Source organism: Podarcis liolepis, assembly GCF_965112155.1.
Source record: "Podarcis liolepis genome assembly, chromosome: 9".
Classification (NCBI taxonomy): domain Eukaryota; kingdom Metazoa; phylum Chordata; class Lepidosauria; order Squamata; family Lacertidae; genus Podarcis; species Podarcis liolepis.
The window spans coordinates 13833186-13845167 of NC_139564.1; the positions used below are offsets into that span (position 1 = coordinate 13833186).

At 42.6% G+C, this 11982-nt stretch overlaps 1 protein-coding gene across 3 annotated transcripts; it reads right to left on the reverse strand.

Moving 5' to 3' along the window:
* Positions 1-292: 292 nt before the first annotated feature.
* Positions 293-10983, reverse strand: ABRAXAS1 (abraxas 1, BRCA1 A complex subunit). Of its 3 annotated transcripts, none has more exons than XM_083458916.1 (9): positions 10772-10983; positions 9417-9503; positions 8231-8267; positions 7266-7332; positions 5691-5884; positions 4797-4916; positions 2763-2847; positions 1968-2079; positions 293-764 (listed from the first exon to the last, which is right to left on the reverse strand). In XM_083458916.1, the coding sequence occupies exons 2-9, from the start codon at positions 9445-9447 to the stop codon at positions 334-336; spliced, it is 1077 nt and encodes a 358-aa protein (XP_083315042.1). In that variant the 5' UTR covers positions 9448-9503; positions 10772-10983; the 3' UTR covers positions 293-333. The 3 variants fall into 3 exon arrangements, with proteins under 3 accessions (XP_083315042.1, XP_083315041.1, XP_083315040.1); XM_083458915.1 differs by having other exon boundaries at positions 9417-9507; positions 10772-10967; XM_083458914.1 differs by having other exon boundaries at positions 9417-9507; positions 10760-10907.
* Positions 10984-11982: the final 999 nt, after the last annotated feature.

Consider the following 11982-nt stretch of genomic DNA (forward strand, 5'->3'; position numbering starts at 1 on the left):
GCCTCCACTGGATCAAAGAGGAACAACAGGATAAAAGCCAAGAAATATTGTTGCATTCTTAGTCCAAACATGGTACTATCAGTACAGTACATTTTATGCTGAAGTCTTCCACCAGGGATAATCCCTGTGGAAAATAAGGAATACAAAATCTACTGAGGAAGAAACTAGACTATTTTGTTTCCCCCCAAATTGTGGGGATTAATGCTGGTTTAATTTTTGATGGGTGAGTTTTCATAAACAAGACTTCCCCTCTCAGAGACCATGAACAAATGGACAGTTACATAGGCAACAATTTCTGGGGGGAAAGAAATCCTTTATCTGTACTGAAAGGGATTAAAAACTTGGAGATACTCTGCGTTCTTCAGGCTCTTTTGTAACATCCTCATCAGGTTCAGTGTCACTGGTTGGAATGTTTGTTTCTTGGTCACTGTTCTTTTCGTCCTCCCGAAATAGATTTCGACGAAGTTTGAAAGATCGTAGCCTTTTGAATGGCTTTGGTCCACTTGTAGTTACAGTAGCCTTTCGCTTAATTACCTGCCTTGTCTCAGCTTCAGGGAAACTATTTTCTTTGAACATTAAGGTCAGCCAGTCCATTATTTTTGTGTTGTGGTCAATGTTGCAGCAATGCTTAGAAATCTGTCTTCCTTTTAAAGTAACACTGCTTGACTGCAGTCCAGAATTTGGGAAAAAGTTTTGCAAAGCCTGACAGAGGAAGATATTTTCTTTCGATTCATCTGGGTGACTTTTCTTCGTTTGGGTAACTTCTGAAACAGACAGAAGGTATTTTCTTTTGATATAACAGCTACAGCAGCCTACAAGACCTCCAAGTGCATAGAACAGCAGCTGCTTGACTGGTAACTATTTAATGAGCAGTCCTAAGACTTTGGCAAGCCTCAAGTCCCTTGATTTGGATGATGTGACAAACTATGGTTAAGGAAAGGCAAAAGCATGGGGCCTGAGACTTGCTGAAGCCTTTTCATATTGTGCGAAACTACAGCTTAATAAAACATCCAACCATAGCATATGTGAAACAGCAGCTCATACATTCTAAATATCTGAACTATTTGCTTAACATGCCTTTTGCAACATCAGGGTCATTTCTAGACAAGTAAGTATCAATAATAATAATAATTTATTATTTGTACCACACCCATCTAGCTAGGTTTCCCCAGCCACTCTGGACAGCTTCCAACAACAATTAAAAATACATTAAAAACTTCCCTGAACAGGGCTGCCTTCAGATATATTCTAAATGTCAGGTAGTTGTTGTTCTCTTTGACATCTGATGGGAGGGCGCCACTACCGAGAAGGGCCTCTGCCTGGTTCCCTATAGCTTTGCTTCTCGCAATGAGGGAACCGCCAGAAGGCCCTCGGCGCTGGACCTCAGCGTCTGGGCAGAATGATTGGGGTGGAGATGCTCCTTCAGGTATACTGGGCCGAGGCCGTTTATATATCTATATATCTATATCAGAGGTAGCCAGCCTGGTGTCATCCAATTGGCTGTTGTATTCCTAACCATTACCGACCCCTGTCAGCATGGCCAGGGGTCAGGGTGGTGAAAGCTGAAGTCCAATAACAGCAGTAGGGCACTGCGTAGCCTATTCCTGATCTATGCTCTTGATTCCTATTGTAGAATTCTGAGCAGTGCCTGGTTTACCACTTGATTAAGTGTGTAAGCTCTTTTCACAGGAGCAAAGGCTGACAAGTAAACTGAAGATGCCAAATGTAAAGGGAATCCAGTGACAATTCATAAACGCACCCCTGCTTTCGAATTGGAACCAGGAGATTGAATTTAAGATCCTAGGACAGGTATTGAAGTAGGAACCTGTAACTCTTACTCTTCTGTCTCCTACATTTCTATGGAGCTTTCACTTAAAGGGGAATGAGGGTTCCTATTTCAGCTCTGGAAGATTGCGTACCCTGTCAGTTTAATGAGATGGAACAGAAAGTTAGGTGTTTTACGTTACCTGCAGTTTGCATCTGTTCTTTTTTCCTTCGTACTTCTTGTCTCAGTTGATCTACCTCTGCTAGCAGATTCTCTACTGATCTTTCACTATCTGCTACTTTACTGCCTATATTCTAGGAGAGAGGGAAAATATGGGACACCTTGTGGAATGAATTGTCATCTTATCCGTATACAAATAATTCATAAAATAGCTTAATCAAAACGTTTAACAGCTAACTGATGATGGCTATCCTCTACCTCCACAGTTGGAAGTAGCAAGGCTTCTGAATACCAGCTGCTGGAAATCACAGAAAGGGAGAGAGTTGCTCTTGCACTCATGTTCTGCTTACTGGTTTCCCACAGGCGACTGGTTGGCCACTGTGAGAACAGGATACTGGACTAAATGGGCCACTGGCCTGATGCAGCAGAGCTATTCTTATAAAACTGAGGCACTCTCTATGTGTGCTGTTGGAGACTAGATAATGCTGTCACCGAACACTTAACTTCCTGAATAAAAGTTGTGTGATTAAGCTTTCAGGTGACCCCAGAACAACAGGTTTTTCTGGAATACAGCTTAAATAAGTGTAATTCTGCACATGTCACTCATTTCCCTACCTATGGTTATTTCTAGGATACACAATAATATTATATCTGCCTGGTGCACAAGTTAATGGGGTTTACTTTTCCCTAATTTCCAGCTTCAGGACATTTTGCGTCAACATTTCTTCATATAGATTGTGTTGCCAAACACTTATTTCAAACTTTGTGTTACTGGTTAAAAGGTGCGTGAGAAGTTTTCCAAAAGCATGTAACTTACCTCCATTTCCTCCTGCAAGGTGGCAGACATTTCAGCAGTCTTCAGAACCTCTTTTAGAGACCCATCTTCATTAAAAAATTCTGACCTTTTGATACAAAAAAGAAAATCTAGAATGTACTATTTCCATCTGCCATTTTATGCAAAGTGGATTTTGAAATCTCTAAATTTTGGCATCGACAACTGAACACAACCTTCAAAAAAAGGTAAAGGACCCCTGACAGTTAAGTCCAGTCGCAGACGACTCTGAGGTTGCGGCGCTCATCTCACTTTACAGGCCAAGGGAGCCGGCGTTTGTCCGCAGACAGTTTTTCTGGGTCATGTGACCAGCATGACTAAGCCGCATCTGGCAAAATCAGAGCAGCGCACGGAAACGCCGTTTACCTTCCTGCCACAGAGGAACCTATTTATCTACTTGCACTGGTGTGCTTTTGAACTGCTAGGTTGGCAGGAGCTGGGACAGAGCAACGGGAGCTCACCCTGTCGCAGGGATTTGAACCACCGACCTTCAGATCGGCAAGCCCAAGAGGCTCAGTGGTTTAGACCACAGCACTACCCGCGTCCCTTAGCTGACATGAAAACCTATAGGAATAAGGAAATCTCAAGCACTAGGGCATTTAGGAGACAATGCTCGCTGATGGAATTGCTGGTTAAAATAAGACAAGTTTGTTTATAGCAAGTTAAAAGTCAAGCTCCAATGTAGTGAGTGGAGTTCTTAAAATAATGCAAGTACATGTTTTTCCTTAGTAAACATCAGACAGTCCAGCTTTCTAGGCTGAAGCCTACCATCCACCCCTCTTTTTAAAAATTACTTATCCCAACAGTGAAATTGAGCCACTGAGAAACAAGAGGGGAGAATCCTGAGGTTTGCAGAATTAAAACAAAACAAAACTTTTTAACACCGCTGAAAGAGGAGCAGCACTTAAAACAAAAGTCCAATGAGGCCTGAGCATGCTCGTAAGATACAAGCAGGCCCAGAATACTGAGTGTCAGGTGAAAGAGAAAAATGGAAAGCTGAAGGAGGAAGGTTAATTGCTTGGCCCTCATTGTGGTCTGGTCCACATATGGCACTAAGCATAAATGCACAAGCTCACAAGTACTTGCAGCAGAAATTGCAAGCACTTTGCTCCTGCCTGAATCTGGGTTTGTGGTTTGTCTCACTTGACAAGCTGCAAGCGATAGCCAAGGTTTGTTCTTGGCTTACTGTCCAGTGTTTGTCGGAGGGAGACAGAACACAAGGCTGAGGTTTAAATACAACACTATGCCAAACAATGGCTTTGCTGCAGGTAGCACAGCACCATGAGGACTGAAGGAGCAAAGTGGCCACTATTTCTGCTTTGATTACCTGTGCACTCAGGCTTAGCTATGGTTTAGCTTGATTTTACATGCATACTGGGCCAATTTGCAATATCCAGGAAGAGGCCATAGCTGGAACGGGAGCACTCCTATTAGGGGAGATGCAGACACACTAGCATTTCCCCACTTGTAGGAACTTAAAAATGGAAAGGGTAATGCTGGTGGTCAACAAAAGAGGTTTAAAGACTGTCTCAAGGCAAATCTAAAAAAATGTAGTATAAACACTGACAACTGGGAAACACTGGCCTGTGAGCACTCCAATTGGAGAACAGCCTTTACCAAAGGTGTCATGGGCTTTGAAGACATTCAAACTCAGGGTACAGTGGAGAAACGTGCCAAGAGGAAGGCATGCTTGGCAAATCCACACAGTGATCAACTCCTGCCCGGAAACCAATGTCCCCACTGTGGAAGGAGGTGTGGATCCAGAACTGGCCTCCACAGTCACGGACTCATTGTTAAAACCATGTTTATGGAAGACAATCCTACTCAGCTACGAGTGATCGCCAAAGAAGAAGAAGAAGTATTTGTGTGTGTATGTATGTGTGCATATATATATACACACACACACAAATATATATATACACACAAATATATTTATATACACACATCTATGCTGCTAGCTGGCAATCATTTGGAGTCACCAAAAACGCAATGCAAAAAATCAAAATGTCCTTTTCATACCTGTGTTTTGCAACTGCTCTACAATAGCCGGAAGAAATACAAGAACCAGACGCGGTATGGTATCCGTGCTCTTCTGCCATTCTCAAATTGGCAATAACAAGAGGAACTTTCTGAAAAGGACTTTAGAAAAGGATAAATAGAATAATGTAATGTAACTACAATGGGAAGGTTTACTGAGTGCACAAAATAGTGCCATTCCATTATTAATTCTTAAGACAACTTACTTTTGGGAAGAGTTGTATAGGATTGCTTTGTGCATGCCACTAAGTTCAATGGGGTTTACTCCCAGGTTTGCAGCTTTACAAAAAAATCTTATACATTTTTACCTGCGAGTTAAGACTACTGAGCTCAGAGGAACTTACTTCTGAGTAAACTTGCTCAGAAATATGCTTTTAATATTTTAAGATTGAACACTGCTCAGACACAAACTAATCCCGTGGTTGTCTTGGAACTTACAAAGATTGCCTAGTGCAATGCCTAGTGCAACTGCTATTACCGTATTAACTAGACGCTATGCGCCATTGAATCTAATTCACACCTTAATTTTCGCAATGTGATTTGGCCAAAAAAGGTGTGCATTAGATTCAAGTAAATACGGTACTATGCTTCGTTACAGTTTGCTATCACTTGCACCACATCAGCTCTCAAGCTTTTTGCGCTAATGTGATGTTGGGTCTCCCCTGCACATTTCTGTAGAGCTATCACAAGTCTGACTACGTGTAAGGTTGCAGCCAATGATATTAAGAGTAAGAAAGTGAAATTTCAACAGAAAGAAAGCATTTCCATTGCAAGATTTCCTCCAAATTTCAAAGGAAAAGGGATTAACCCAAGAAAGTGATTAGCTATATTTCACTGAGTTACAGAAGTGCACTAAAGGGTAATGAATATACTTACCCTTCTTGTGGTTTATGTAAGGCATATTCAAGTTTGTAAGTGGATAAATTTGAAGACGTTGGGCTGAAAGTCAGTAACAGAAAAACAAGGCCCTGATTTGACAAGTGTGACTGTAAATGCTTATGAAGGAGTCGCTCTCTGAACGTCATTGTCTGGTCAGTATTACGCCTGAGTTTGTACCAGCCCACCACAGTCTGGAAGAGAAATGGCAATCTGAAAATTAGATATAGCTTCTTTAAACAACAACAACAACAACAACAACTTATTTATACCCTGCCCATCTGGCTGGGGTTCCCCCAGCCACTCTGGGCGGCTTCCAACAAAACACTAAAATATAATAACCTATTAAACATTAAAAGCTTCCCTAAACAGGGCTGCCTTCAGATGTCTTCTAAAAGTTTGGTAGTTATTTTTCTCTTTGACATCTGGTGGGAGGGCGTTCCACAGGGTGGGCGCCACTACCGAGAAGGCCCTCTGTCTGGTTCCCTGTAACCTCACTTCTCGCAGAGAGGGAACCGCCAGAAGGCCCTTGGCACTGGACCTCAGTGTCCAGGCAGAACAATGGGGGTGGAGATGCTCCTTCAGGTATACTGGACCAAGGCCGTTTAGGGCTTTAAAGGTCAGCACCAACACTTTGAATTATGCTCGGAAACGTGCTGGGAGCCAGTGTAGGCCTTTCAAGACTGGTGTTATATGGTCTCGGCGGCCGCTCCCACTCACCAGTCTAGCTGCCGCATTCTGGATTAGTTGTAGTTTCCAGGTCACCTTCAAAGGTAGTCCCACATAGAGCACATTGCAGTAGTCCAAGCGAGAGATAACTAGAGCATGCACCACTCTGGCAAGACAGTCTGCGGGCAGGTAGGGTCTCAGCCTGCGTACCAGATGGAGTTGATAAACAGCTGCCCTGGACACACAATTGACCTGCACCTCCATGGACAGCTGTGAGTCCAGAATGACTCCCAGGCTGCGCCCCTGGTCCTTCAGGGGCACAGTTACCCCAATCAGGACCTGGGAGTCCTCCATACCCACCCATCTCCTGTCCCCCCAAAAACTACTTCTGTCTTCAACCTCAATCTGTTAGCCGCCATCCATCCTCCAACTGCCTCCAGACACTCACACAGGACCTTCACTGCCTTCACTGGTTCTCATACCTCTTGCATAATGACTGAGAGTCACCCTATTGCTGGTGCTAAAAGGTGATTGCAGGTTGTAACAACAACCATGTGCCCATAATGTGAAAAGTTGAAAAACCATGTCACTGGCAGATCAACTGTTTGCATGTTCGCTCTAAAGTATGGTCCACTGTATTCATTTGAGCTTCTTTGCCAATAAGTGTGTGGAGATAGCAGTCAAAAGCTGCAATCCTAGACACACTTATACTTACTTGGAGTAAGCCCACTGAACTCACTGGGACTTACCTAAAAGTAAAACCTGCCTGTACATGTCTAATAAGAACCAGTCTGTAGGATATTATGCATGCATTTAAACAAGAATATAGTAGTAATCTTTGGTATCCATACATTTCTATGAACACATTTCTGTTTTGTGAAGAGGTGAGTTCTAAATGCAAAATACCTTTTTGCAACTCGACAATATATTATTCAGCAGTGGCTCGTTCAATTCTCCTGCCGAGTTGTAAAAGCTGGAAAAGATAAGAGGAATCCCAAGGGCAACAGAGATGTTGAATCAAAGACATTTCTAGAGTGGCATTGGTTTTTATTACTAAGCCTCACATATTTGCTCATACAGCAAATGAACACAGGGTATAATGATAATTTCAATAAAAATACAGAAATCAAATCCTTTAGACCTTTGGAAGAGAAGGAAGTCATGGAGAAAATCATGTAACATCTTCTACCCTGAAATAATAATCACTTTGTTTGCTTTACTGACTTTCCATATGTATTGTTCAACATCAATTGAAGGCATATTTATTTACCCTGGCTTTTGCTGCATGACAACCCTAACATCAATGATTGGTTGCTAAAATTGGTGTTTGCATTTTTTTTTATCCTTGTTTTTAAATTTTTGTTGGTTGTACATTGCCCTGAACTATGGAGGACATGCAACTAATAAATACCCTGAATAAATAAATAAAAATACAGTGGTACCTCGGGTTAAGTACTTAATTTGTTCCGGAGGTCCGTTCTTAACCTGAAACTGTTCTTAACCTGAAGCACCACTTTAGCTAATGGGGCCTCCTGCTGCCACTGTGCAGCCGGAGCATGATTTCTGTTCTCATCTTGAAGCAAAGTTCTTAACCCGAGGTAATATTTCTGGGTTAGCGGAGTCTGTAACCTGAAGCATCTGTAACCTGAACTCTCTAAACATGCTTCCCTTGCTTACTTAAACAGAAAACATTTATCTGTGAGCAAGCCCCACCGAAATAAGTTTCCTTAGGCATGCATATTCTGTTACCATGATCCAAGGCTCTGACTGAATCCAACGCATGAAGTGCTCCGTGCAAGGGAGAGGGTTTTACTATCCCCTTGTATGAAACAGAATTCAAGTTTCTTTCTGAAATAGGGTACAGCACTTACCTGAAGGGTTGGTAGCATGGAATGTGACTTTGTATATCTGAAAATGAAACGACATCTTACTTTCCCCTGAATGATTGTGTAGGCATATCACTGCACAATGTGGTCTGCTGACAGTAATAACTGAATTCTGTGTTCAGTCACAACCTTATAAGATGCTCAAATAATTTTAATATTTATTACATCTGCTAGTCGCTTTGTACAAAAAAAGTCTTAAAGCAACTTAAGATGAAGTACTGCTAAAATCAACTAAAAGTCAGAAAAATTAAGAACAATGTACAATATAAAATTTGTAAAATGCTCGCCCACATTCCGTTTATATACTTCAAACAGTGGATAAGCAGAAGTCCATGTGACTAAAGAGCCTTGAAAAAGAAGTATACAGCTGGGTATATCCACAAAAATCACACATCATAGGTATTTTCTCTCATGCGTATACTGACACACAAACTACTACAGTAAATTTGAAGATCTATATAATTTTTCTTCCTTAAAAACAAATGCAAAACAAATTGGGGAGGCCTTTGATCACATTTGTTCTCTTTCTGCTGCTCTGAAGAGATAGGAGTGTCGAGGGACCATTATGAAAAGCTGTATAGAAATAAAAGAACTACACAGCCACCGGACAAACATGGAGATAATACTATTCCTGGTAGGGGAGGGAAAGGACCAGTTGCGGTATAAAATAGATCCTGCTGCTAGACATCATGGGATCCCACAGAATGACTTCACAGCAGCTCAGAAGCAGTACCATCACCGCATTCAAATACAGTGGTGCCTCGCAAGACGAAAAGAATCCGTTCTGTGATTCTCTTCGTCTAGTGGTTTTTTCGTCTTGCGAAGCAAGCCCATTGACGGATTAGCGGATTAGCGCTATTAGCGGCTTATCTGCTGATCGGATCAGCTGATAAGCGGCTTAGCGGCTTAGAAAAAGGGGGGGAGGGAAAAAAAACCAGCAGGAACTCGCAAGACATTGTCGTCTTGCGAAGCAAGCCCATAGGAAATTCGTCTTGCGAAGCACCTCCAAAACGGAAAACTCTTTCGTCTAGCGAGTTTTCCGTCTTGCGAGGCATTCGTCTTGCGGGGCACCACTGTATACTGGTACACTTATGCACTAATAATATTTTACAAGCGCCACATAATGTTCATTCCGCCCCAAAGGCAATGAATCGGTTGGTAGCTGACTTACCAATTGTATACACAACTTCAGCACCATCCATCTGAGAGTCAGTAATGATGTCCTTGGCTTCAGATTTCACTTCCCCAAGAAGGAATCCTTCCTTTGCAATTGAAGAAACACCAAAGTTACGCATCACTAACAGGAGCTGTATAATCAGTATTATTATTGTTGTTGTTGTTGTTTTTAAACCACTTTACATTTTGAATAAAAAAATCTCAAAGCGGTTTGCAACCTACATTAAAACATCAAATAAAACAATCCTGAATAAAACATTACTGAAGAAAGTAAAATTTTTGTTACTTTGGATGTATACATTATATGGAATCTAAAATATTAGATTTCAAAACAAAATGTTACAAAGGAGGCCAACTACAGAATGCATATTTAAAGCAGCAAAGTTAGCAAAACAAAACAAATTTTTCAAAAGAAAACATTACTAAAAGAAGTCAAATATAAAACGCTCATTTAAAACAGCATAATTTAAGGGCTGGGCCTGGACGGAAGTATTTGAGTCGTCTCCCTTCAAAAAGCAGATAAAATCACACCCTTTGCCACTGACTAGTCCCAAACTTTAGCAAATTTGGAAGCTTATTCTAACATTAAACTAACTATGGATGCTTCCAGGTGACCTGACCATGAAGCAACCATTATAGCTGTTTTGCAAGGTTAGGCGACGTTGTGTCAAGCGAGTAGTGGCTATGGAGTGTCAGACTACGACTAGGACCCGGGAGATCTGCGAGGAGGGAAATTTGAAATACATATATCTCAGGCACGCCCAAGACAAAGCGGAGACACACAGCAGCATTTTATGGAGACGTGAAATCTTCCTGGGGAGGAGGGGAAGCTCAATTTAAGCCGTGCTTTTAAGAGGGGTCGCAGAGAGGGTTACGGTCCCTCTGTTGTTACAGACCCACGCAGGGCACCGGGCTGGCTGCGCGCACAAAGCACTCGGGTTTGGGAGTCACACGAGACGCGAGGCAACTCTTCCCAAAGTAAGTGGTGGAGAGGGGGGTCTGCGCGCGTTGCAGCTCCGTCGCTGTCTTAAAGTGGGAAATGCACACGTGCATATATACACGCATGCATACAAACATATAAGCAGGAGTGAAACTTGGTGCGGGAAGGGGCAGCCACGGCAGGAGATGCGCCCTCACTTGGCCTCTGCACAAACACATACTACACAACAACAACAACACGCCCTGGCTCCCTTTTACGCATAAAGCACCCGAGCTCCCATTAAACAAGGACAAGAGGTGCCGGGGCGAAAGCACTTCCTCGGGGTAACCCGAAAGCACCCCCGTCTACTTCATGCGTAATGGCGATGGGGATGTTCGCCAACACGGGGCGAAGGGCACCTTTTTACGCACAGTGTCGGAGCCGCTGTTGACATGGTGGAAAGCCAGCGCGCCCACGAAGGCGCCCGAGAGGAGGGCCGTCGTGCTCTCGGCGGCTGCCATGGCCAGATCCGCGCCCAACGGGCCTGTTCAGCCGCGCGGCGGAAGGCGGGCGAGGCCGGTGGGGAAGGAAGCGAGGCCGGCTGCGAGAGGAGCAATGGCCGCGCCCGGCCCTGGAGACCCGACGAGGGAGGAGGCGGAGACATCGGGCGCCTAGAGAGAAAGAGGCCGCCCACTGGCACACAGAGAAAGGGATCTAAAGGGATCTATACTTGTCTCCGTTGATCGAAACCAAATAAAGACACGTGTGTGTGTACATAAGGAATCAGTATACACACGCACAGCCTTTACAGCCTTTATATGGTTTTTATTAAGATACACGCAAGAAACAAGGAATCATTGCAGGTGTCTTTCTTTGGCTTTTATTAACACACGAACAATAAACATAAGGAAACACACACACACACGTGCGTTTTTGTTCGGTTTTTATTAACAAACCAACCTAAGGAATATATGTATATCGCACACCTTTATTTTGTTATCTATTTATTTTGGTTCCCTTCCCCCCCATCGTGGTCAGCACAGTGAGTGATGATAGGAGCTGTTGTCTGAAAACAAATAAAGGTATCTAGGCACAATTTTAATTTATATAATTTAATTTATATAGCAGTGTGAATAAGGTTTTCCTTTCCAGTTTTTAAGCATCCTTCTTGCCTGCCTCAAAAGTAGTAGATAATTCAGTGTATACAGATGTGGGGGAGGTATGCGCACTCCCAAATAGTTAAAAGCCAAAAACCTAATAGGAACTTTAACCAGTTATTGAATTAACCATTGCACTTTGGGTTTGCGGTTAAGGAGGAGCATTCAAGAGTTACAAATTATTTTTGACTACTATGTTGTGCAACTATAGCAGGTTGACAACCTGCATTTCAATAATAATAATAATACTACTATAACAACACACACCTTAGGTTTTTCTCACTTATAATGGTTGGGGAGGGGACAACGTATGGCACAAATACAGTATATACCCTCAAGCACTGCCTACTAGTGTGGATGGGATTTTAGAAGCATAAAATTTGAAAGTGAACACTGCTAATATGTTTATTATAACCATGTGCATGGGAAAGGTGCTGTCAACTTCATGTCAGTGCTAATCTGCTATATATTTTGGAAACCTGTTC